At 41.9% G+C, this 25,317-nt stretch overlaps 1 protein-coding gene across 1 annotated transcript in view; it reads left to right on the forward strand.

Moving 5' to 3' along the window:
• col5a2a (collagen, type V, alpha 2a) overlaps nt 1–25,317 on the forward strand; it is a 38,135-nt gene that overhangs the window by 8,230 nt on the left and 4,588 nt on the right. The window contains exons 2-47 of the mRNA XM_071482620.1: nt 9,663–9,887; nt 10,423–10,442; nt 10,563–10,595; nt 10,704–10,736; nt 10,998–11,051; nt 12,038–12,130; nt 12,590–12,661; nt 14,083–14,127; nt 14,236–14,289; nt 14,459–14,512; nt 15,355–15,408; nt 15,543–15,596; nt 15,844–15,897; nt 16,071–16,115; nt 16,405–16,458; nt 16,671–16,715; nt 17,004–17,057; nt 17,334–17,432; nt 17,657–17,701; nt 17,799–17,897; nt 17,990–18,043; nt 18,718–18,825; nt 19,428–19,481; nt 19,612–19,710; nt 19,838–19,891; nt 20,000–20,098; nt 20,197–20,250; nt 20,580–20,633; nt 20,736–20,789; nt 20,936–20,989; nt 21,140–21,184; nt 21,278–21,376; nt 21,490–21,597; nt 21,830–21,883; nt 22,121–22,174; nt 22,445–22,498; nt 22,620–22,673; nt 22,775–22,882; nt 23,121–23,174; nt 23,354–23,407; nt 23,710–23,871; nt 24,283–24,390; nt 24,477–24,584; nt 24,679–24,732; nt 24,808–24,915; nt 25,183–25,236. Coding sequence (XP_071338721.1) covers nt 9,663–9,887; nt 10,423–10,442; nt 10,563–10,595; nt 10,704–10,736; nt 10,998–11,051; nt 12,038–12,130; nt 12,590–12,661; nt 14,083–14,127; nt 14,236–14,289; nt 14,459–14,512; nt 15,355–15,408; nt 15,543–15,596; nt 15,844–15,897; nt 16,071–16,115; nt 16,405–16,458; nt 16,671–16,715; nt 17,004–17,057; nt 17,334–17,432; nt 17,657–17,701; nt 17,799–17,897; nt 17,990–18,043; nt 18,718–18,825; nt 19,428–19,481; nt 19,612–19,710; nt 19,838–19,891; nt 20,000–20,098; nt 20,197–20,250; nt 20,580–20,633; nt 20,736–20,789; nt 20,936–20,989; nt 21,140–21,184; nt 21,278–21,376; nt 21,490–21,597; nt 21,830–21,883; nt 22,121–22,174; nt 22,445–22,498; nt 22,620–22,673; nt 22,775–22,882; nt 23,121–23,174; nt 23,354–23,407; nt 23,710–23,871; nt 24,283–24,390; nt 24,477–24,584; nt 24,679–24,732; nt 24,808–24,915; nt 25,183–25,236 — 3,248 coding nt within the window. The remainder of the gene's footprint in view (nt 1–9,662; nt 9,888–10,422; nt 10,443–10,562; nt 10,596–10,703; nt 10,737–10,997; nt 11,052–12,037; nt 12,131–12,589; nt 12,662–14,082; nt 14,128–14,235; nt 14,290–14,458; nt 14,513–15,354; nt 15,409–15,542; nt 15,597–15,843; nt 15,898–16,070; nt 16,116–16,404; nt 16,459–16,670; nt 16,716–17,003; nt 17,058–17,333; nt 17,433–17,656; nt 17,702–17,798; nt 17,898–17,989; nt 18,044–18,717; nt 18,826–19,427; nt 19,482–19,611; nt 19,711–19,837; nt 19,892–19,999; nt 20,099–20,196; nt 20,251–20,579; nt 20,634–20,735; nt 20,790–20,935; nt 20,990–21,139; nt 21,185–21,277; nt 21,377–21,489; nt 21,598–21,829; nt 21,884–22,120; nt 22,175–22,444; nt 22,499–22,619; nt 22,674–22,774; nt 22,883–23,120; nt 23,175–23,353; nt 23,408–23,709; nt 23,872–24,282; nt 24,391–24,476; nt 24,585–24,678; nt 24,733–24,807; nt 24,916–25,182; nt 25,237–25,317) is intronic.

The following is a 25,317-nucleotide window of genomic DNA, read 5'->3' on the forward strand; positions in this document are numbered from 1 at the left end:
GAGAGAGAGAGAGCGAGGGAGAGCATTTACTTGTAAGTAGATTTAACCACAATTTAATTTAGACATAATTTCCCTCAAAACATGAAATTGTGTTAAGTAATATGACATTTCATTGTTTGATTCGTCCTCTCAAAAGTCACAAACAAGCTCCCCAGACTCTGCCTGCAACACAGTTTCTACACAATGCATGAAACTCATGAGACATTTATATGAGGCCCACTTAAATTACATGCAGCTGCGTCCCGGCCAAGATGATTAACACTCTGTTGATCCACCCTTAAAGAAATAAAATGATGGCAGCAAAATTTAACTCGCAAGAGGCGTAACAGTGATGCTGGATTTTGACGATTTTGATATTATGATTTAAGAAATTTTAAAAAATCAGATGAAGATTTATCCTTGCTCAGTATTTTTTAAATAAACACATAAACAAATGATTGTGACGATATGTACTGAACAGATCATGTTACCGTTAAATTAACTTTGTTAGTGCTCTCTAGTGGACAAATTATGTCATCAAGACCCTGTTTCATACCAATAATCTGCCTGTACAGACATGATATATCATTGATAATCTATCATCTGATTTGTCAGTCAGTCAGATTTTAAAGGGACTACACCTCAGGCCTCAGTGACCTCTCTGAACTAAACTGCATCACAACACTGCCCCTCTGACCTCGTCACCACTGTCTCTGTCTGTCTCCAGCTTTTACAAAAATGCAGGCTGCAGTAAACTTCAAAGCCTCCATTAAGCAATAAAGGGAAAGTGATAAATTCTGGTGTGTCCCCCAGGGCTTCAGCCTAAGCGATATCAGCACAGGGACGGGGCCCCATAGTGTCGACTGACTTCCAGGCCCTTCTCTGTGCTCTGTTATCTATCTGTCTTTAACCTCAGCTAACATGGCTACTGGCCAGCAGAGCCTCTGCACTGCTTTAAGTGAGTCTTCTACAACCAGTGAAGGTCCCAGGTGGTTTGTACCTGCAGAGACTCCGTCACTGGAAACGACCTAAGCTGCTAATCCTTCCTGTCTTTAGTTAAACTAAGCATTATAGACATTGTAACTGTCTATAAGTTCAAGGAGAACAGTTGATGTAGTTCACCTGGAGTTAAGTCATGGTTTCCATTTTAGAGATGACAGTGGACTTAGGCCAAGTCAAGCATATCTCAAAACATTTTGGGGATTTTTTGGCCTAAACATCTGCTCAGACATTATTTTCTTTTCAGGTTCAGTCTTTGCTTCCAAAAGCTTCTCCATAACACTGGCTTTCTGATCCAGGTTTTGGGACTGTAACCAATTTGTGAAATTGTATTTGTGTAAATCATGTCACATAAATGTAAAACAAGAATCTTGCAGTGGTGTTTTGGATGGATCATGATGTTATTTTCTGCCCTGGAAAACCATTGCAGTGGTTTGTGTAAGTGTCCATTCACTCCCTAAACCCTCTGACCTCTTTTAATATAGTTTGTAAGTTCTCTTGTAGTACTCTACAACAGCGTGCTCTTAAGGGACATGATTTACTGGACCTGCAGATTATATTAAGGGCTGTGTGCATAGTTTAAAAGGAGATTATGGTTTTTTGTTCTCATCTTTTTTAAGAGGTGTCGGTCCCATAGTGGCACCAGTACACTGTTGAAATAGGTGTACATAGGGAAGGGAAAGTAAAAGAAAGGAGAGCAGAAAAGGGAGAAAGAGAGCAGCGCGAAGCTAAAGTCCAAAAGGAGATTGTGTGCTTTGACAGGGATTAGGAGGGAGAGAGGAAGATTGGAGAGCTTGACGAGGATATGAGAAAACACAGGCTAATGCAAAAGAAAACGAGGGATTTAAAAAAGGAGCCTTCGGCAGCCATTTGGTTTGAGGAGAGGATGCAGCATCTTTAAACTGCTGTTGCGCTGAGGTCAGACAAAATGTGGAGCCAATAAAATCTCTCTTGCCTTTGGGGCAGCTCGTCACCACCAGTACAGGACGCCTCATAAAACTACTCCAAGTGCTGCCCCACCTTAAGCATGATAATAGTTGAACATGTGTGATCCATCATTTGACTTTTACAAGTGAGCTCGTAGATTGTTTGAAATGTTTCAAAATGCAAAGTTTGAGCAAAGTACGTTGTGTTGCATTTGTTGGATTTCTGTTTGGTAAGTCATTTCTGCAGAAAGCCAAAAGCCTGCACCCATGAAATTGTTTGCAAGATGTTATGTTAATGCGACCGATTTAATCATCAGCCACATGTGATTATGTTCACGGACTCTCACACAATCACAGCGAGATGCAGAGACCAGGACGAAGGAGAGACACAGACATTTTGTGCCAGCACCTCGGTCTGCGCTTGAAAGAGCAAACAGATGTGTTCAGCAGGCTTAAAAGTGCAGAGTGTGGATGATTTAATGATTTAAACTGTTGGTTGACCCAAAAAAACATATTTTACCACTGACATCTAGTGCTGTCTAACCATGCAGATCATTTCAGATTAACCGCTGAACTAATGCTCTGTCTGTGAGATTAGTGCCGCCACGCCGATAACTTTAAAGTTAACTGAACTGAGTTTGTGGTGTTTACTGTGGCAAAAGGGACGTTTGAATGTTTCTGTCCCTGCTTCTCTGGATAATCCACAGAGCACACTGTCTCTAGTGTTTCTGATGTTAAGAGACAGATGCATTAAAATGTCTACAGTTCTTTCTTAGTTAAAGGAGATATCTTCACCACACTGCCTGACATCAGGCAACAAGATTACAAGACTCTCTAAAACCTTAAACCCTCATAATAGGTATCACTTAGGGATCAGGTTTATTTACAGTGTACGGTGCACAATGCATATTATTTGTGTTGAAACCGAGCGAAGACATTCCTCTGAGATGACCAGTAGAGCTTTCATTCATTACGTCGGATGGAGGAGGCCGGAAAAGGCTGATCCTATAATTAAAGCTTACTTAAAACCTTTTAATCAGACTTTCTTTATACATTAAAAGAATTTTATGGCAATTTCCATTATGAACTTTTTGATCACCAAAGTTACAAATAAATTCATAAGTTGTGATAGTTGTGTCAAATTCTCAGGGGAGTGAAGCTGAGAATGTAGAAGATAAGACAACAATGAAAAGCACAATAATGTTTGTACCGTCCACAGAATCTAAATGTTGGTGACGATATTTTACAGTATTTTAAAACATAAAGCCCTGAAACACCAGCCGTCACTGTCTTTCTCTGTGTTTCGATCAGCTCAAGCGTATTGTGCTGAAGACAACTTTCCTCTGAGTTGTTCTGTGGCCAGAATCCACAGTTTATTCTTTCACATCTGGCTGTGAGTTCAGTTGATGTAAAACACCGGGGCGCTCCGACCCCTTGTATATGTTAACACTCTGCTCTGGTAAACTGGAATGTCTGACATCACCCATTTTCCTTTGCTGCATACCTGCTTTTACATGAACCAGCCAAACGTATATTAACAGGTTTAACAGATGTGTCAGGGGTGGAGAGATTAGATGAGTAGACAATGCCCCACATCATATTTCGCTTGTGCTGATCATGTGCATGGAGCATTTAGCAGTTTTCCCCTTTTTGAGTAACTTCTGTGTGTTTTAAATATCAGCAGCAGGAAATGTCAGTGTTTTATGGGTCTGATCGTGACGGTCTGTATATGACTGATACGTTACTGCAGGAACATGTAATACTTTTTATCTATCAAGTGAACGAAGGGACACTTCACAAAGTAAAGGACAGGTGGTGCAGCACATTGTTCACATTTGGTAAACTGTGTCAGTGTGTTTCATTTAGCTTAATCAATGTGCACTGGAAGCGTCCTGAGAGGATATGAGAACCACATGTTGGACAGTTTACCGTGACTTTGTGTAAGATCTGATTTCAGGTCAAACAGATCCACTCAGTGAAGTTAAATAGCTTTGTTACAGACTCACACGAACACATAAACAACAGGTTAACCTGCATTACGTAGCTGCAGAATGTGTCCCTTTAGTTCCAAAGTCAGTCTATTGGTTTGCATTGTATGAATTCATGTATAGGTTCAGGAGTGTGAGACCAGTAAGTGCACTTCACTGTAGTTGTTCAAGGTTTGAGAGCAGGAACGTGCAGTTTGATGGTTTATACATCAGTGTTTACATTCCCACTGATACTGTAAATGGACCTTACTGCCAAAAGCACACTAAACAAAAGTGCCTCTTGCGGCCAGAAGCCTGCAACAAAACAAACCTAAAGAATGTATGAGGCCACGGATAAACCAGAATATAATTGGACATGAAATCACAGTGTTGAGTATAAGAGAGACCAGAGGAATAATGCTCATGAAGACAAGACAGGCTCTGTGCTGCTGGACCTTGTTTACACTGCAGCACATGCTTTTAGGCCTGACCAGGGAAAGATTGCCCTGCTTTTGAACTTTGACCCTGACCTTGGCGAGAGCCTCAGGCCGGGCCAAAGAGGGCTTGACTTTTGGCATTTGTAGTGAGGAACATTCACTGTTTAGTATTTTACATTTCAAATTTTCTAATTCTCTACTTACAGCAAATGATTCCTGTTAGTGCACGCCATCTGTTGTGCAGCTTATTTAGCTCATAGTGAGAACACTCACGCGTGCTAAATCTCATTTTCCATGTGCCGTGAAGACACAGACCCTGTTTGATCTGACTGGTACAACTGTGAGGACTAAGGATCTCTCTCCCAGTTACTGCTGCCACATTGTTTCATGACAACGGCAGTGAGGGATGTTTGAGAATATGTGGCTATGAGGATAATCCATCTTCTTCTGCCATGTTCCCCACTACAGCTCATTTAAATAAACTCAGAGAAGATAAGATTCAGGTTTGCACAGTACTGTTACCAGCTCTCCTCCGTCAGCAGAATAGATTAGGGGTGGGGGGGGGGTAATTTAGCACGACCACAATCCTCCCATGGCTGAACATGAGATGAGGACAGCTCATAACTGTGGTTGCCTCTTTAAAGGAAGACCCACTGGAGATGGGGCCTGTTGATGGAAAAGCCCAGACATGTAATCAGTGAGCTACTTATTCATTTTAACTTTCCTGGCCCGTGCTCCCTACCCCTCCCTCCAGTTACTGAGCTTTGTTTGTGGAAGCCAAGGTGAAGAGCATGTTCAAACTGGAGCGTTCTTTTATATTTCAAGCCCTGTCAACATAATACAGCAAATCCTCCACACTTCAGAGTATTGAACAGACAGGATGCCTGTGTGACAAATTAAAATCCAGATTAAAAAAAGCTACCAGTGTGAGGGATAATCACAGGGTGCAGACTCGCTTTGAAGCAAAACACTGTGTTGACGTGTGAGCCAAAAGGTGGGTGTCCTTGTTTTTGACCCGTAACACCTCAGGCTTTGGGCTAACATGGCAAAGGCCTTGAATGATGTTTGCGGACTGGCTGGTTTTATACACAGCTTTATCAGTGGACCAGCCACAAGTTGAGTTAGAGGTCCTTTACAGAGGGAAGATTTATGTTTGGCCATGACACCAGGGGTTTTGGAGCTGGAAAGCGCAGCTGCTGCAGAGCCACCCCTCTGCAGCTGTAACTCATCTGCATCTGGACGAGGGATCAGGCTGGACTCCTCACGGTATTAACCATGTCGTTTGGGGCAAGTTACTCTCGCTGCAATGAGGAGGTTGTTCAGGAGAAGAGTGGAAACAAATTTTACATGTGGTTTGATTCCATAAACGTACCGTCCAATGAGCACTATCTTTCTGAAAATCAGACAACAGTGAGGTCGCCAGTTTTGGGCCTGCACTCATCTTTTTTTGTTTTTTTGCTAAAGGAAATGAGAGATCCAGTTTAAAATGACTCATTGTTTCCATAGGGTCATTTTCTAACCCCTGGACTTTTGGCTGCAACAGATTCTCCCCAAACACACTATGTTATGAGTATTTCCATATTAGCCAAGGAAAATCCATAAACTATCTCTTTTTTTTTGGTGTTTTTTTTGTGTTTTTTTTTCTTCCTCACATCTGCCAGCGACATCACATTTGTGGCAGCGCAACAGTACGTTCCCCAGGCTTTTCCTCACGGCTGACTTCAGAGAGGAAGCTGGGCTCTTTGGTTATCTGGCCGGTGTCTGATGCACCGTGTTAAACGATAGGTGCAGAGCAGACAGATGAGTCATGTTGAAGAGCCCCAGACTCCATGTTTTAAATCAGGAGAGGAAACCGTCTGCCCTCTTAGCTGACTAGTGGAAAAACCAGATCAAGCAGTCACCGTCGGATTGGGGGGTGGGGGTGGGGGTGTGTGTGTGTGGGGGGGGGGACATGCCTTTTCACCATGGTCACGATTAAACTGTGCCTTTACAGCGTCTGTGGAAAAGTGTGGAACCTGCAATGAATTAGCTGAGAGGAGGGAAAAAGTGAACGCCCCCCCCCCCCCCCCCCCCCCCCCCCCCCCCTCAATGCTTGCGGTGGGGTTTTTAAGACTGCTCTGAAAACCACACTTCTCTTCCAGTAAATTTCAAACTCTCCCAGCACACAGTGTTTAAAATCTCTCAAAACCCACCAGCAAGAAATGGTTCCCCTGCTACTTCTCAGGCCTGAAAAGGACACATTTGAACCCCTCTTCCAACAAGGGACAATCCAGTTTGTTTGAGGCTAAAGAAACAATTAAATCCTGTCAGTCATAGTTCCTGTCAATATTTCTAGAGAGCAGCTGAGCTTATTCTTGTGGGAAAAAAAAACAGATCATTGCAGTAAAAGAGATGTCTTCTTTGCAAAAATGAAGATTCATGGGCTCCTGCGTTCTGTGGAGGACTGGTTTCCATTTCAAAAGGCCACAGCTGAGACAGTGGGATGTTACTGGCCGTGAAAAGGCAGGAAACTTCACTGCAGAGCTACGTCGTGTTTTTGGTGTCGTCAAATACTTTGCCGCTGACAGAACAGGGATGACTGAGAAAGCGCACTTTCAGGTTGTACTGCTCTGTAAGAGTGTTGATCTAAAGTACAGATAAAAGGTGCAGTCCTCAGCCAACACAGCTGGATGAGAGAAGCGTGACACTAAAGAGTCTGTTGACGGCTGTTGTGTGTTAAGGGGTTGATTACAATTGTAGCCTTGCTTTAAATTTCAACATATATAGCCTCTTCTAAGAACCAATAATGATTTTTATTGTTAATTTTCACAATTATTGAATTACAATGATACAATAAATACACTTACAGTAGACAGATTTTACCATGAATGAGAAAAACGGGGTAGAAAAATGAAAAAACAAAAATGGCAGAATGGCAGTCTGTGGGTATTACCCAAATCACAACCACCCATTTTTGTGAGATTAGATGTAATGAGCTTAAGAGTGTCTGATTACATGGTGCTTTTTTTTTCAGCATCCAAACCTTGAGTTTCCTTTAATTAGAGGAGTTTGAGACCCACTGATGTCTTGTTAAGGCAAGTTTAAATGTAATTCATCACTCACATCCCTCTGTCTATGCATTAACTTTGTCTGATCTTGTGCCAAGAGTCTTCATGCGTCCTTGGCTTCATCACTGCAGATTGTGGATGATATTGAAATGAGCGGCCCAGGTGTCATTGGATGATGTTTTATTACATTATATTGAAGCCTCGCAATATGTTTGTCAGTTAACTGAGTGGTTCAGTGAGGTGCTGATGGTGTATGACTGTCAGGGTATTTTTGCAGCTACCAATGGGAGGGGCACCAAAGTGGGAACTTTTTATAAAGTATATTAACATTGTTCCATATAAAACTGTGTGTTTTACGCAGTATACTCTTAATGATTGTTGTTAACCCTCTAAATATTCTGTCTGAGACTCACTTAATGCAATGTGTTATCATACTTTTTCTCGTTTAACCCTACTGGTGCCAATAAATTTGGGGTATAGAGCACTTTATGAACAGCCAGAGGTCGACGTCAGTAAAGTCCACATGAACGTTACACACAAATCATATGAGCTGTGCATCAGCCGTCTTATTATTTGCTTATACTTATCACCTTTGTCTGGTTGTACATCTGTAATCATATCTTCCGCTATATTTGTGCTGTAAAACTGTTCCTGGTGATGTGTGGAGTTTCACTGAGAGTCACTGAAAAGTGGAGTCAGGTTCCTAAAGTGCATCAACACTAATGATCAATGATAGACTCTGATTGTGATCATCGCTCGTACATTTTAAAGTTTGGTTTAGTCTTTTTCTCTACAGCTGAGTGAAGCTTTACTGGACTAAATAAAGGGGATTTCCTGTGACTGGCAACTCAGAATTACCCTGTTGTACACAGCTCCTCTTATATTACACTCACATAAAATACAAACAACTCAAGTATGATTTGCCACTTTCTCTCTCAGGCTCGTCCAACATAAATATTAATCTGGAGCTGGGTCGTGTTACAACATGTAGTCTCGTTGCTTCAGGCCTCAGTATTTGCAGACCTGCGCTTCTACCTGTCGTTGCTGCTCTTTGACTTTTCCACAGTGTAGAATGAAGCCAGTTTTGTCCACAGACTGAGTTAATGTCGATTATACGTGATTATATGAACCTTCATCAGTTGTTAGGCTCCTGTCTGCAACCTCTTGCTTCCTGTAGCTTGACCAACCTGCCTTACCTGCAGCCTGAAGCTCAGAGCTGCCACCTGCTGTTTATAACAGAAACAGGTGAAGGCTTCTGGAGACCTGACAGATGTGGGTTCAGATCTCGGACCCACTGCCGGACACACCCCACAGCCGACTGGGGGACTCCCGTTACATTCACTTCTTTCCTTTTTTTTCATGAACAAATGCCCTGGAAAGATGAAAAAAATAAGATTGTTAGAATTTATAATTTTTTTTCAGGCTTGTTGTGAACAAAATGTTGTATTTAGCTGTTAATAACTTGCTGTGTGTGAGGTAGCATGGGGCACAAGAGCAGCCACACATTAAAAGTCAACTTTCAACCCGAAGTGGTTAATGAGACGTCTGAGAGAAACAGTGGCTTCACTGGTGGTTTGCAGGTTTTGTCTTTTGAACGGGAGTCAAGTTTTTGAGACGCTGCCTCTGGAGGAAATGATCTCATGTCTAACGGCTGGAAATTTCACTACAACAAAGCCTTGCATTTTCCAGACCTGTTTTCTCTGAGTCCTTGTGCAGAATATTGGCACATTTGCGTATATAAAGTATATGTTGTTGTTCGTTTGGCATTGCATTTCCTGCATGTTTTTTTTGGGGGATTTGTGTTTAGATTATTTGTTTCATGTGGTTAAGATCAACCTGAGATTATGTCTTTGCCACTAGAAAATGATTTACAGACACTATTGCAAATATAAAACCCTGCAGTGTTACCAAACAGGATGTACAATAACTCAGCCACTGATCCCCCTGAGGCAGCTGCTCCAAGGACAGATCACTTCTGGAGCCTGTTGGGACAAGTTGGGACAGACTTCAGCCCCCATGACCCTAAACAGAGAAAGAATGGATAATTGTTTGCTTTTTGTCTGTTCAAAAACACGTGGTTTCCTCCTTGTGCTCTGATGAGTATGATCACTTGAACAAAAGATGCATTTTGACCTGAAATCTCAGAAAGGTTGTTTTTTTTCTCTCAGGAGGATCTTAACTAAGAACAGGTGTGCTTGGCAAACATTGTTGTGTGGATTAACAAAAGTTTAGAAAGTTTTGCTTTTACCTGAACTGATACGAAGTTGATAAAATAAGAGTAACCTCCTCCTCTCCTCTCTGTTCCAGGAGATGACGTGAGCTGCACGGCAGACGGCCAGGTCTACACAAACAGGGACATCTGGAAGCCAGAGCCATGCCGGATCTGTGTCTGTGACAACGGTCAGGTCCTGTGCGATGAAATCCAGTGCGATGAGCTGAGTAACTGTGAGAAGATGTACATCCCAGACGGCGAGTGCTGCCCCGTGTGTCAGACTGAAACCTCCACCGGTGGTGGCGGGACGAGCACTTTCGGTGAGCGAGCATTTGCTCTCCGTGGTTGTCTGTCAGATTTAGAAATGACAAACGTGTCCATCAAGGGACTGATTTTTAATTCATATAGTAGATAGAGGCCACCTTCATTCACACGTCCTCGTTTTGACACAAACTTTAACAGCCTCAAATGACGACAAGCGTTAAGTTCCAATCAAGAGTAATTACAAAATCACGGCCCTGAAAGATGTTTCAGCTCTCACAGGTTGTCAGTGAGCTGATTTATTTATCTGCCAGAGACAATGAACAAATTACTGCCATTATCAGGAGGCTGCACCCGTGCTGAGACTGAGTGACATCAGATTGACTGGGTTAATCGACTAGTTTGCCTTTGTTTACCTCGTCTGACCTGCGTAATGACGACAAATGAATCTCTCCCTAACTGCTTCAGCATGCACTCAGCAGTCTCAGCTTCCACACTGATCATTTAATGAGGGCTTTTCTGCCTACCCCCTGACACGCTCATGGTGAGGATATGATAGGATAATAATGTGATCTTTTATCTGTTTTCCTACAGGCGGGGGCAGGATCTATAAGGTACATCACAGTTTTATGACACTGGATATTTCTGCTTTATCAGTTTTGTAGTGATATTATCACCATCATGTAATATGTAATAAGTTTGAAAGGTCTTATCGATTCTGTCTGTTAATTCAGGGTCAGAAGGGTGAACCTGGGGATGTCCCACTTGTGAGTGTTTGCTATAACATTATTATATAGATATATATTTTTACACCTTCCAGAAAGGCTCAGTCTAAATGTGGGATCTAACTGCTGTTTTTGATGATTTCCCTGCAGGTGACTGGAATTAGGGGCCGTCCTGGACCTATGGTGAGCATCTTTGTTGTTGGCAGATTTGTTATGAATGTTCAACCACCTGAATTGACACTAGATGGCATAAGAGGACAGTTACCTCCTGCATAACTTCACCTTACAAGGACGTCCCCACAACTGAAGAGTCCTGCAATCGCCTGAGTCGCTGTTACATTTTAAGCACCACAGTATTTTGAAATGCAGCACACTGTTATGATGTGATTGCAGTGTTATCACACTCTTTTTTTCACTGATTCTCTTTGTTGTTAATAACAACAGGGACCTCCCGGCTCTCCAGGAGACAGAGGACCACGTGGAAACAAAGGAAGGCCTGTATGTACTTCTTTTTGAAATATTAAAGATGAATGCAAACATTACATACCTTTTAATATTTATTTTGGCACAGAATGTGATAAACCACAACAGTATTTAGTGAGAGGCCAGAGTTTAATTAACTCAAATATAGTGCAATCATGAACTTGTGTCTAAATCTCTCTGTGTAAGTCCTCAGCAGTGATATTGTGTCTTGAGCTTCTTGTACTTGCTGCTTCATGTGCAGACTAATATAATAATATACAGTATATAATGCTTTCAAAAAACATATTGCAATAAAATATATTTTTGATAAGCAAATAAAATCGTTAAATATAGCATTATGTCCTTGTGGAACTATGTTCATGCTCTTAATTCAACATTTCACATGACATCTGGGCTCTTTGATCACTGGGGTCATGAGAACGACTCTATTAGTCCTTTATCTGTCAAACTAGTCGAAGTGGTCAAACTAAAAAAAAAATGCTTCTGTATAAAAACATTTTTTCAGGTCAAGGGCAAGAGACTAACAGTCAAAACATAATATAATGTGGAAAGTTGATGTATAATGTGCTTACCAAGCAAAAATGTAGCAGGGTGATGAATGAATGTTTCCCCTCTTAGTGGAGTTGCAATCCAGTTGAGGGCAGCACTTTGAGGGTGATTTATTAGTCCATAACCAGTGGTTTCCCTCCTGCACACACTTTACAGCTCATAGTTCATAAACAAACAGAAATTAAGCTGCATCATGGGCATCAAACTAGATCCACTGAACTTCTTGGCCAAAGAATCTTAAAAACACTGACTGATTGATCAATCTATGTTTCAGTTTTTAAGTTCATGAGATAAAAAAAGCCACAGTAAAAAGTGTCGCAAAGTGTTTTCATAGACACAAATAATGAATCAATGTCAGAAAGAGTGGAGTAAGAAAATGCTTTTCAAACAGGTGAATCAGCATCTCTCTCTTTCTCTCTCTCTCTCTCTCTCTCTCTCTCTACACTTTGTAGGGACTGCGGGGTCCAGCGGGTTATGATGGAGAGCCCGGTGTGCCAGGTCAGCCTGGTGAACCAGGACCTCCAGGGCATCAAACACACCCAGGGGTGAGTCGTGCAGGGAGCGTTCTCACATCCTGCAAACACATATATGCACCTACATGCAAGCACAAGCAAGCACATCACAAATGACCTCAAAGGATGAGTTGTCGACCAGAATTAATGCTCACACGCCTCAGAAACACCGCTGCACTGTTGCCCTTGACGATACTCACACGATGCCAGCACCCACCACGATTTTCAGTGAATCATGTTTAAGCAGAAACAATACACAAAACACAAAGGGCTGTGTTGAATCAACTGTACATGTACTTGCACTCACTTCATATGTTTACACTGGTGCAAATTTAATTCATTTGGCATAACTTTAGTGTGTACTATGTATTGTGTTTTGTTGTATATCATTTGGACCCATGTTTGCGTTTCATTAGCCGCACTGATGAATGGCAAATACATACTGATTAAACCCAGTCAACCTAAACTAAAATGTGTCTACTTCACCTGTAGGGTCTGGAATCTCAGATGGCTTCAGGGTTTGATGGAAAAAGTGGACCCCAAGGGATGTTAAGCGGCTCAAGGGTAAGAGGATGTCAGCATTGTCTCATTCATATATTCACTCTGAAGCATTATTTACACGTCTTTTAAAATTAGCTCTGATTCTGATTCTGGAAAATGAACGTTTTTCTGTTTGTAGCTTTGGTAAAGAAGAGTGGGAAACTACACTGTTATAGATTTATACACTGTGGCGCCAGTACGTGTTTAACAAGTTTTATTTTATTTTTTAGTCAAAACAAAATGTGGAAGACAAACCACATTGTATCTAAGGTCTTAAGGTTTAAATTAATGTGCTCTGCTTGCTTTGTGTCTTTTACTTGATATAATGATTTAGATTTATTGTGTCATAAAGTCAGGGGACTTGAGACAGATTTGAAAAAGATTGATTCCTAGCCAAACTCAAAAAAACCGGCTCCTACATTTCCTATGATGCATTTTGATGCATCTTTGTTTGACCTCTGGTGGAATATCCCTGTCTAATAAACACCTGCGCTGTCAAATGCCCCGGGTTGTTTCTACTATAAATTTGTAGTCTCCAAATGAAACAAAAAAAAAAACTTATTGTTTCAGACTCAGGAGCTCCAGAGCAACAGAGGATATATATACAACATTATACAGCTTTTACTGTTAAAACACTCCATGATGAGTAAAAACACTTGAAACCTTTAAACTCTGCCTCCTTTTAACATGAATATTATTTAATATTGTATGTTGTTTCTCCAGAAGTAGCTTGCTGCAATAAAACCACTGGAATTTTGGCCACACACACACACACACCGTCTCAGCAGACATGTTAGATGCAATACAGGAAGTGGTTGGATGCTGCAAAAACCTTGTCCTTGAACACTGTTATAAAAGGAGCAAGACTGAAGATTAAGGTGTACATGTATATTCAGCCTCATTATGCAACGTGCTGAACTCTGTGGAACATCAAGCTCCTTCAAGTACAAACGAGAAACGTCTGCGTTCATTCTGGAGCATGTGACGATTGAATGGTCCATTTAAAAAAAAAACTGACAATAATTTTAGTTTATTTCTGAGGCGTAAAAGGAGCATAAACCATCTCTTTCTGAGTGAGTAGCCTGTCAGCTACTGACTTCTTATTAGGATAAATTTACTTGTTTTAATTAGAAAGTGCATTATACATTTTCATTAGCAAGTACAACCACACTGCTTTGGCAGACTGGTGAAATCAATCCATGCCACTGTGTAACTGAGTCCCCAGGAAGCAGGGGAATGGCCATACATGCAGAAGAAGTATCATCTGGTTTTACTGTTGTTGTTGTTCTTAAACAAACTGAGGGTGTAAAAAATGTTTTGATAACTTTTGTGATGTTTTACAGTAAATGAGCTTCATCTGTTAATTTCACAAACGTTATGTGGATTTTAGGTTGAATTGTGTCCATTGTGTGATTTTACTTTTTTTTTTTTTTTTTTTTTTTCAGGGAGAGGCTGGAGGACGAGGACCTCCAGGTCCAAATGGTGTGCCTGTAAGTCCACAACAACTTCAACAAGCTTAGATTGACCCTCCACAGTGAGACAATACTGTTTGTTTTTCTGTATTTTAAATATTTTATTGTTTCCCTCGCTCCTCTAAGGGTCAAGCTGGACCACAAGGGCCTCCTGGAGAGGTTGGAGATCCAGGACATATGGTATAACATTTTTCTTCTCTGACTAATACACTTAGTGTAATTTTGTATCTGATTTGCATAATTTTGCTCCACACTTGGAAGTGCAACAGCACACCTACTATACCTGCACCTAATAATACAGTTGTCTTATGCTGGTGATTCCTGTTTAGAGTCTGACTGTGTGTTTCAGGGTCCATCTGGCCAGAGGGGACCTGAGGGCCCTCCAGGAAAACCAGGTGAAGATGTAAGTCAGCTCTGGGCTCTTTGACTTTCATCACAGAATCACATTCGATCCTACTTTAAACAAACTGCAGCATTTTATTAATGATCAATCTTACATTTCAATCTTACACATCTGTTATGCTGTGAAGTTAGAAAAGGCTCCAGCCTCGAGCAGCTGAGTGTGAATCTGTAATCATTAATTAGTATTTCTCACAGTGTGACAGGCCCCGCTGGATTCATAACATTTTGAAGTGGAGGATCCTGGAGCTGTTTGAAAATTAGAGTACACAAAGACAGATAATACGCTCACAGACATTATCTGAGCTGTCAGAGTTTAGAGTGTTGTTATAATTACGTACCATCATTGATTTGCAAACACTTTATTTTCCATATCAGATCACAGAAGGTTGAGCCACCCTTAAATCCAAATACATTATTTAAACATGTTGTGCAGCATTTTTCTTTCTCTCCTTTCCTTTCACGAGTTAGTTTGAGAAAATAAAAGCCTACATGTTGGTGACAAAATCATGAAAATGGCATAATGGAAAGATTTAGTTCCTACAAAAAGCCAACAACAGTGTCTCTGTTTCAAAACATATTGAGGAGTAAACGAAGACACATACAGAAAACATACAGTGGAGAAGAAAATATGGATATTAACAAGTCAGACCACGAGTCAGATCAGATATTGTTTTTTATGTCTTTAAACAAGAAGCAACAAGGCTCCAGCTCTACAACTTCTCCAGATTAACAAGTGCAGTATGTGGTTGAGACGCTTCTTCTGTGGCATTAATTTCACTTTCACAGCCAAACCTTTTGCAACTAAATAAGTTTGTAACATGTTAATGTCATGTCCTCACACAGGGAGAGCCAGGCAAATCCGGAAACGCTGGAGAAGTTGGATTCCCTGGATCAGCGGTAAGCTTCTCCACCTCAATTACTTAACTGCACAAACTGTTTCACTGCAGCAGTGGGGCTGTGATCTCCTGTTTCTTGTTTCTAAGCCCTGCGTAGATGAGACTGACGATGCTGCTCTGTGTCACACATTTTAGGGTTCCAGAGGATTTCCTGGTACTCCTGGGCCTCCTGGACTCAAGGGTCACAGAGTGAGTATAAAGATTATCAAACATTCATGGATGTGTCACTGAGTTGTAGAAGAAACATTAATGCTTCAACAATTACTGAGAAATCTTCAGATAAAAGTGAATTTCCTTAATTTTGTCCTGGAAATTCTGTTCTGTTCCTTCCTCTTCTACATGATCATTAAAGAAAACATGTCTGTGCACTCGGCTCTGCAATCACAGCAAAAAGAGACTACAGGAGATTGTTGACAGTTTTTTTTTTTGTTGTTAGGGTCATGGCGGACCACTTGGCCAAAAAGGTGAAAATGGCGCTCTTGGATCCAAGGTATAAATGAAGTAAAATAAATAATGTTTTTTTGTTATTTTCAGTCAGTTTGTTCAACTGGTTGATTGGATGACTACTTGTTGGTTAAATGATACCATTACATGCCTTGTTAAATATCTTGTTATGTTTTAGTGTTTTCTTCCTGTAGCTAAATAAATATCTGTTTTTTTTAGGGTGCTACAGGGCCCCCAGGTCCAATGGGAGCACCTGGACCCATGGTGAGTTTTATTCTCAAAATCTGTTTTTTAAGGTGTCTGCTGAGTTAGTGGATGCTTAAGGGAGTCTGACATTCTTAAGTAGCCTGGAGTAACAGCTGCAGATTATACAGCTCAATATGCTTATGAATGAATGCAGACTACAGTACACAGACATTTCAGATTTTGCTCTTATCTGGAGCGAGACAAGGCTGCACCCAGAACACTGTAAATAACCCTCTGAAGTCTCTAACTTTAAACAAGTGCAGTGAATGGAGGACAGCTGTAATTTATCAGTGTCTGTGTGTAACAGGGTCCTGCTGGGATGCCAGGGGAGAGAGGACGCTCTGGACCCGGCGGGATAGCAGTAAGGATGATATCACTGGGCAACTGCAACTGCCATGTTAACCTTTTAATGTCACTAATATCCAACATTTGGAAATGTTTGTGGAATTAATGGGTCACTGTATGTTACTAATAAAGTTTTGATTTGTTTTTTTAAGTGTTGGGTATTAAAAACTTTGCCCTTACGAAGTGAATGTGATTTATGAGTCAAAATGAATTGTTTTTGTCTTCTAGGGTAAACGCGGGTCACCTGGTAATGTTGGAAAACCTGGTCCAATGGTAAGTCCACATCCCCACTGTTACTGTTGTGTTTACTTTACATTTCAATACCCACCATGATGTTCATGACCAGTGTAGAATATAATCTCATGTAGAGCTGGATCTAAGAGGGAAACAGCTGGGTACCATTCATCACCTGCTTACTGAAATAGATTTTCTTATATATAAATGCTAATATTTTGTTGATGATGCTAGTCATGTTAATTCCACTTAAGGTCTTGATGACTGTCAGCTGTACTCTTTTCGTTTAGCATTAAAATCTTCTTTTCACTGCTGTTTGTTTAACAGGGTCCCTTGGGTCTCAGTGGTCCACCTGGATATCCAGGAACTCCAGGAATGAAGGCAAGTACAGAAAAACACATCACAGAGAAAGTGCTTTTCCTCCACCTACTTCACATTCTCATACTAATGAGCTCCTTTAATGACTTTACAGTAAATAGTCATTTATTCTTCATAGTCTTATTTGCAATTATTGTTATCTTTTATTATATGACCTATTACCATTAATTGTTTTTGTTAGAAACGAATGGAAAGACTATTGAGTGCCAATAAATTCAAAACCAAATGCGTCACTGTCACATTTCTGTCTATTAATTGTCCTGTGATTGTTTTCCAAAGGGACAACCTGGCCCCACAGGAGTTCGCGGCCCCGAGGGCCCACAGGGACAGAGAGGAGAGACTGGTCATCTGGGTAGAGCTGGACCAGTTGGCCTCAGGGTTAATGTCTTGCTTTACTTATGCTTACACATCACATACTGCAGAACATACGGGAGTTTTTAATAAAGACAGTTTTTGATCTGCTGTGATAGAAACATCCTCACAGATGAATGGTATTGTGTCACAGTATAGCTTGTCTAGTTTACCACTCAGGACTAAGTATCTCCTCACATTGCCCACTGCACTGCTTTGATGATCTAACTGGAGAACCTTTGTGTTCAAAGGGACCCATGGGTACGGATGGTGGCCCAGGTGCCAAAGGACCAGTGGTATGTTAACAGTAATTTAATTTAAACAACATACTCTATATCATAACTATGACATGTATGCACTGAGGTCACATATAACATGACTGACTATTCACAGGGTCATCTTGGTCCACAAGGTCAAGGTGGCCATCCTGGACCTCCTGGCCCACCAGGACCTCAGGGAAGCACTGGTCAGCCTGGTATCAAAGGACAACTGGTAAACTGGCCTCAAGTTTTAAAAGTTCTTGCTTTTTATAGCTGCGATCTTTGAAAATCCTTTACTAAATCTTTTGAATGTTTGTATTTCAGGGAGATGTTGGTGTACCAGGATTTAAAGGAGAGGCTGGACCTAAAGGAGAACCTGTAAGCTCCAAATGTATATGCAGAAATAACTAAGTTTTAAAGGTCCCATATTTTACACTTTTCCTGTTTTTTATTTGAAGTGTTGATATTCATAAGAAAATATATGTGTGATTTTAAGAACCAAAAACCATCTCAGTGTAGTTTTACATCTCCTCTCTCAGGCTTCTCTCTGGAGCTCTAGCAACAACAGATCAGTGAGCCAATCAGGAGAGAGGCTCCGAACCTCTCTTCTGATTGGCTGACTGTTTTCTAACTTATCAAATAAAAATAAAGCAGATTTTTAGGGAAACACTCAGAGAAACTAAATCCTACAAGGTTGCATGGTGGGTCCAGGTGGGCGGGGGTTGGGGCCTGGCTGAGAGTGGGGACTGCTTTGTTGTGACATCACAAAGTTACAGAAGTCCTGATGGCTCATTTTAAGGCTCAGTTTCTGAATACAGGCTGTGTGCATTTCTCTGTTTCTCTCTATTTGATACTTTCACAGTATTAATAAAGAACCTAGACCTGCTTTATAATGGAAAAACACATGGAAATTTAACTTTATACAATATGGGACCTTTAATTCTGCTTTATGAAACATCCATAGATCCACATTTGCATGAGAGAAATATCAACTTGACTCATGGTCTCAAACATATTCTGGCTTGTTTTCGTTTTTGCTTGTTTTTTTCTAGGGTCCACCAGGCTCCCAGGGAGTGATTGGACCTCAGGGTGAGGAAGGAAAGCGAGGACAACGTGGAGACGCTGGGACTGTTGGCCCCCCTGGTCCTGTTGGTGAGAGAGTGAGTCAGCATTCTGCCTCCTACTACAATATTCATCAGTCGTAGAGCTGCACTTTAGGGTCATCAGAGGTCATTGCAGTAATGAATTCAATCCAGAAAAGTAATCTCTCCGGGGAGGAAAAAAATCAAGGGCAACAGTGAAACATTTTGCAAATTACTGTGTGACATTGGAAATGCAATATACTGATTCATGGATAAAAGCAGATACGGTAGTCAGCACCATCCCCTCACCGCAAGAAGGTCCTGAGCTGAAACCCAGACAACTGTGGCCTCTCTGCACGTTCTGCTCTCTGTCTGTGTAGTTTCCTCTTGGTGCTCCGGTTTCCTGCCACAGCCCAAAGATTAGGTGAACCGGAGAATCTAAATTGACCATAGACTTGTGACTGCCCCCGCAATGACCCTGCACAAAATAAACCTGGTGTAAATGATGGACGGGTTTTGGTTTTCCATGTCATGTTTGGTGGTATGGTTTTTCTAGACACATCTAGATGCAACCTTTCATGTTTTGAGAACTTTCTTAATACCATCTGCTGATCTTGTTTAATACAGCTGTAACCTAACTTTGTGAAAGACTTGAAGTATAAATATGATTTGTTTCATAGGGATCTCCTGGTAACAGAGGATTCCCTGGTGCTGATGGGCTGCCAGGACCCAAGGTACAGTATATTTCAGACTCATTGGTTTTAGAAATTGTCTCCTCCTGCAGCATATACAGCACATAACAAAAACAAATGATCAAATAGTAACATCAAATGAATTTATCTTCTATATTTAATTTTTCTAAAGGGTGCTCAAGGAGATCGTGGCACATCTGGACCACCAGGGCCCAAAGGTTCGCTAGGAGACCCTGGCCGTACAGGAGAACCTGGTCTACCAGGTGCAAGGGTAACACTGAAGAGCTTGACATTTTACTTTTGAGCTTGTGCATCTGTGAATTCATTTGTTGCATTTATCATGTTTGTGTCTATCTCCCCAGTTTCCATTAATTATGTTTTTGATCTGTTTTTCAAAGGGTCTTACTGGTACCCCTGGAGTCCAGGGGGCAGAAGGCAAGCCAGGACCACTGGTAGGTCCATTGCTCAGTCACAAATTACTCACTGGACATAAAGCGTGATCCAAGGTTATGAAATATGATCAGTGATGGGTTACTCACTCTGGTTTGCTTTTTATTTAGGGTGCTCCAGGTGAGGATGGTCGACCAGGCCCTGCAGGATCCATTGGAAACAGAGGCCCCGCAGGAACCATGGGAGTACCAGGCCCCAAGGGCTTCAGCGTAAGGCTGCAGAGTCACCCAAAACTTGCATTAACAGTCAGTCTGATTAACTGTTTGTCTCATTGTCTCAGTCTAAACTAAATGTTTTACCTGTGAAGGGTGACCCAGGAAAAACAGGTGAACAAGGATCCGCAGGAGTGCCAGGTCAAAGAGTGAGTACTATTTATGAATGAAAAAATGTGCGGTACTCTTTGTTTTGCAAATACATGTCCAGTCACAGATTCATCATACAGCAAGAATCCAGTTTATATCTTAGCATAATGACCACACTGCATTTACTGACAGTATGTTCTGTCTGTTGAATTGGCTTCAGTAATGTGTGTATTATCTTTCCTTTACTTTGTTTCTTTACTGCAGAGATCTTTAGTGTCGGCTAAATCTAATTTGTGTTTAAAACCTCACACACCATTAGGAGATCACGCAGACTGGTGCCTCTGGGACTGTGGAATGGACAGGTTTTTAATTGTTACTTTGTTTTCAGGGTCCTCCAGGAAAAGATGGAGAAGTTGGCCCTGCTGGTCCCCCTGGGCCACCTGTAAGTGTCTGCTTTCTTTTTTGTCACATTAATCCCCCCCCCCCCCCCCCCCCCCCCCCCCGCTCTGCCATCAAAAGTGACTGAGAAATTAATGTCTCACAGGGTGTTGCAGGAGACAGAGGAGAGCAAGGACCTCCAGGTGTAAATGGATTCCAGGTACGTAATTGTTTCTGGCTGGTAGTAAAATGTGATGTGAATGTGAATGTGAAAGTTGTTTCAAAGCATTTTACAATGATTCAGCCTCAGTCTGTGCTGCAGAAGTTCTCTGATGGCCATGTTTAACTGTTCTTATGTGTTCTTAGGGTTTGCCTGGAAACCAAGGACCCCCTGGAGAACCTGGAAAACCAGGTGATCAAGTGAGTGTGACAAAAGCTTTAACTCCACATATCGCGACATTAATATAATGATGTAATTCAGTGTCCTAACACACGTGAAGTCATTTGAAATGTCACACATGGAGCTTGACAGTGATCAGGATTCAACTGGACTCTGTGTGTTATTTCCAGGGTATTCCTGGAGAGCTCGGTGCTGTGGGTCAGATTGGACCAAGGGTAGGTGAATTTCCCCATGATGAATGAATTCATTTCTGAGCAGATAGTGACTCTGATCACCTGAGAGTGAAACTGTTGATATTTTGTCTCCAGGGTGAGCGTGGAATTCCTGGGGAGAGAGGAGAACTGGGCCCAATTGGTCTGCAGGGACCTAAAGGAATCCCTGGTGCACCTGGTCCAGATGGGCCAAAGGTACTTCTACAGCGGCACAATCTATGTGTACAGCAAAATATACTATATAAGTGTTGAACAGTTCACACCACTGACGGACAAAAAAAGACTAACCTTGGTGTTTGTCACTGAAGGGTAGCCCTGGGCCCCCTGGTGCACTGGGTGATGTGGGTCCTCCAGGTCTTCAAGGAATGCCAGGAGAGAGGGGCATCTCTGGTCCTTCTGGGCCTAAAGGTGACAGAGTAAGTTTGCTGTCATTTTCTTTTGATATTGTTCATTCTTCTTCATGATATATGTGTCATAGTGCACATAAAAAATAACAGGACTAATGTATCTTGACTGGAAAATGTTTATTTGCACAATTATTACAACAATTTGATCCTTTAGAAAAGTACTTTAATAATCTACCAGTTGTTGTAAAGTTACAATCAGTCTGAAGGAGTCTTACACTTTCATGTGTTTTGTTGTCTGTAGGGATCAGTTGGTGAGAAAGGATCGGAGGGTACACCTGGAAATGATGGCGCAAGAGTAAGTAAAACAGTTTTCCCTCAGGGCAAACACGTTAACATTAAGTCTCAGCTCATCCTTGAACACAGTTCAATTTACACTTGTAAGACTAAAGAAATCTTCATCTGATAATGTATCAGTACAAGCTCCAGGCTTGTCGCAGCTTGTTCAGAGAGATGTGTTCACTGACGTGACTGCACAAGTTGCTGGTAGCAGCGATGAGCAGATATCTCCAACCACATTTTTTTCTGTCAACAGGGGGCACCAGGACCTGTTGGCCCGCTGGGACCTGCTGGACCCAGTGGTGAGAAGGTACAGTTTTCCTTTTCTTTCTTTACATGTTAAAAAGCTGCTACTCACATCACAATGATTCACGGCGTCAAGTGCAGGAAGTGAAGTTGTTTTTAGTAAAGCACCAACTCCCTGCCGCCCACCATTCTGCCTGTTGCCTCGGCATCTACCAGATGGTGGAGGACAGTCTTTGGCCTTCACTGCTTTTACAAACATAAAAAATTGGATTTATCAGACAACACAGCCTCAATAAATGATTGTAGAAATTAACAAACTTGTGACAATTTGCAGGGTGAACCTGGACCCAAAGGACCATCTGGACCTCCAGGATCCAGAGGAATGCCTGTGAGTAGTCCTGGCCAGTGTTTTCAACTAGTACATTAAGTGTTTTTTGTCTACTGCACTGCAGTAAATGAAGCAGAAGTTATCACATAGTGCTTTACTAATGATTCATCTTGTACCACAGGGAGCCAGAGGTGACCCTGGCCCAATAGGTGCAGTTGGATTTGCTGGACCCCCTGTAAGTAGTTGCAACACTCCTCCCAGCTTTGTTTCCTAAAACTATTTATGTAATTAGCTGTTTCTGATCTATTCTTTTCCAATATCATCAACATTTTACAGGGTCCTGATGGTCAACCTGGAGTCAAGGGAGAGCCCGGAGAGCCAGGCCAGAAGGGAGATGCTGGCTCACCAGGACCTCAAGGCTTGGCTGGGGCTCATGGACCTCCTGTGAGTTGCAAACATGAAGACACTGGATGGAGAATAAAATAGTAGTTGTTCTGTCACATTTTAATGCAGGAAACACACTTTTCACCCTAAACAGTGTCATCAGTCATGTCTGTACTTTCATCTGGTTGTTTTGTTTTCAGTTTGGAAGTTTTGGTATTTTCATTCCTTCACTGTAGAGAAGGTATTTTGCTGATGACGTTGCTGATGAATGCTTCTCTGATGAAGTGTTGTTTTTCAGGGGCCAGTCGGTGTTGCTGGACTGAAAGGCGGAAGAGGAACACAGGGTGCACCAGTAAGATCAGTTCATAATTACAGAGGTGTTATCACAAGGTGAAACAGGAAGGGTCTCATCCCTGACTGTCTAATTCATCCCATGCAGATCTGACAGTTTGTCAAACAGTAGAAATTGCATTCTGTTATAAAACTTGTGAAGCAGTATCTGAGCAGCTTGGATCATTTTTCTGCTCCCAGGGTCCCACTGGTTTCCCTGGATCTGCAGGAAGAGTCGGACCACCAGGCCCAACTGTAAGTATTAGTCTGACTGTGAATGACAACACATTCAGGGAACCAGGTAGCAATCAGTTTACGACAGTGAACAAACGTGAAATGCTATTTGCAGTTTAATGGTGTCAGACATGTCCTGTATTAACACTGTTTGTGAAGTAAAACTTTGTCAGGAAAACGTTGGATGTGAAAATAAGTTCTGAACAGAAAGCAGATAAAAACATGTTGATACTGACCTTTAGTCTGCTGTTATTACCTGAGGTGAACTGTGGCTACATTCAGCATCTTTGTACTTGTCTCATGACTGTTACCACTCCTGCCAGGGTCCAGTTGGAGAACCCGGACCCCTTGGACCTCCAGGGAAAGAGGGACCCCATGGTCTTCGTGGAGACCATGGACCCCCTGGGAGACAGGGAGAGCGAGGTCCAGCAGGACCACCTGGTAGCCCAGGGGACAAAGGAGACTCTGGAGAAGATGGACCCACGGTAAACTGCTGTTCCAGTTCTGTCAAGCAGCCACTTTGATCATTAATTAAAACTTTAAATTGGAAAACTGAGAAACAAGAGTCTCCTCTAACTGACATTAGGGTTTGGCAACTTAAAAAAAAAATCTTTGTAAGAATAATTGAATTGATCAAACCCACTTAGCTCTGTGCTGTTGCAGGAAAACAGATTCTTCAATTCAACTTAAACAACTGAAATATCACTGTGTTTATTTGGTGTATTTGTTCCTCTTAGACACAAATTCATTTGAAATAAGTTGGTTGTTATTGTCAACCACACATATTATTTCAGGTCAGGAGACACAAGTTGACACAATCTCAAAACCATAATATTAAAGGTGGATTCTGTCAGTATTTCATCTAAATGTTCTGTGTGTTGTGATCTGGGCTTCAGGGTCCTGATGGTCCTCCAGGCCCAGCTGGAACTACAGGACAGAGAGGCATTGTGGGTCTTCCTGGTCAGAGAGGAGATCGTGGGATGCCGGGTCTTCCAGGACCAGCGGTCTGTATCACTGAGTGCAACATTTAGCTCAGCTTAATACTAATCTGTCTTTTAATTTAAGTTGCTTGTTTTGTCTTTTTTCTTAGGGTCCACCAGGAAAACAGGGAACCACAGGAACGTCTGGAGATAAAGGCCCCCCAGGTCCAGTTGGTGTTCCTGGTGCTAATGGACCTCGTGGTGATCCCGGTCCTGATGTAAGTATGTTTTAAATTGGTTGTGGTTCTCCAGTGACATCACCCCGAGTGTTTCTCTGATGTTTACACTCTGATGTGTTTTTGTGCTCATCAGGGCCCTGCAGGATCTGATGGTCCACCAGGCAAAGACGGTGTTCTTGGACAAAGAGTAAGACACAAAAAGAAATGTGAGCTGTATGTTGTTTTGCACATTTCAAGTGACTAACAGGTGTCACTTCTCTAGGGAGACCGAGGAGACCCTGGTCCAGAGGGCTTGGTTGGTCCACAGGGACTTCCTGGCTCCCCAGGTCCTGTTGGTGCACAGGGTGATGCTGGAAAGAGAGGAGAGGCTGTAAGTGGACCTCCTTTCTGTTTTGTCTGTTAGTTTGTGTCTCTGTCTGTCAGCAGGATGCAGGAGAGTAATAACAGACTCTCACGTGCACTAAGAACATGTGTGCAGTCTGAAGGTGGACTGGATTTCTCCCCTGAGATCAAGTTGGAACATGATGGACTGAATATGAAGTGATGGGAATGACATGTTTGGGTATAATAAGGAGCTGGAGTGCTGGCAGAGCTCTGTGCTCCCTGAGGACCGTGTAATGATTTGACTCATTTGCAGGGCTCAAGAGGACCTGTTGGTCCACCAGGCTCGGCCGGAAAGAGAGGATTAGTGGTGAGTCTCCAACTTATATCCAACTTCGAACACCTTTAGTTTGTGTGAAATATCATCACAAAAAAGCGTCCATACTCCAGA

This window comes from Trachinotus anak, unplaced genomic scaffold, assembly GCF_046630095.1.
Source record: "Trachinotus anak isolate AG129_WGS33_773 ecotype Australia unplaced genomic scaffold, CSIRO_AGI_Tana_v1 ptg000001l, whole genome shotgun sequence".
In the NCBI taxonomy this organism is placed as follows: domain Eukaryota; kingdom Metazoa; phylum Chordata; class Actinopteri; order Carangiformes; family Carangidae; genus Trachinotus; species Trachinotus anak.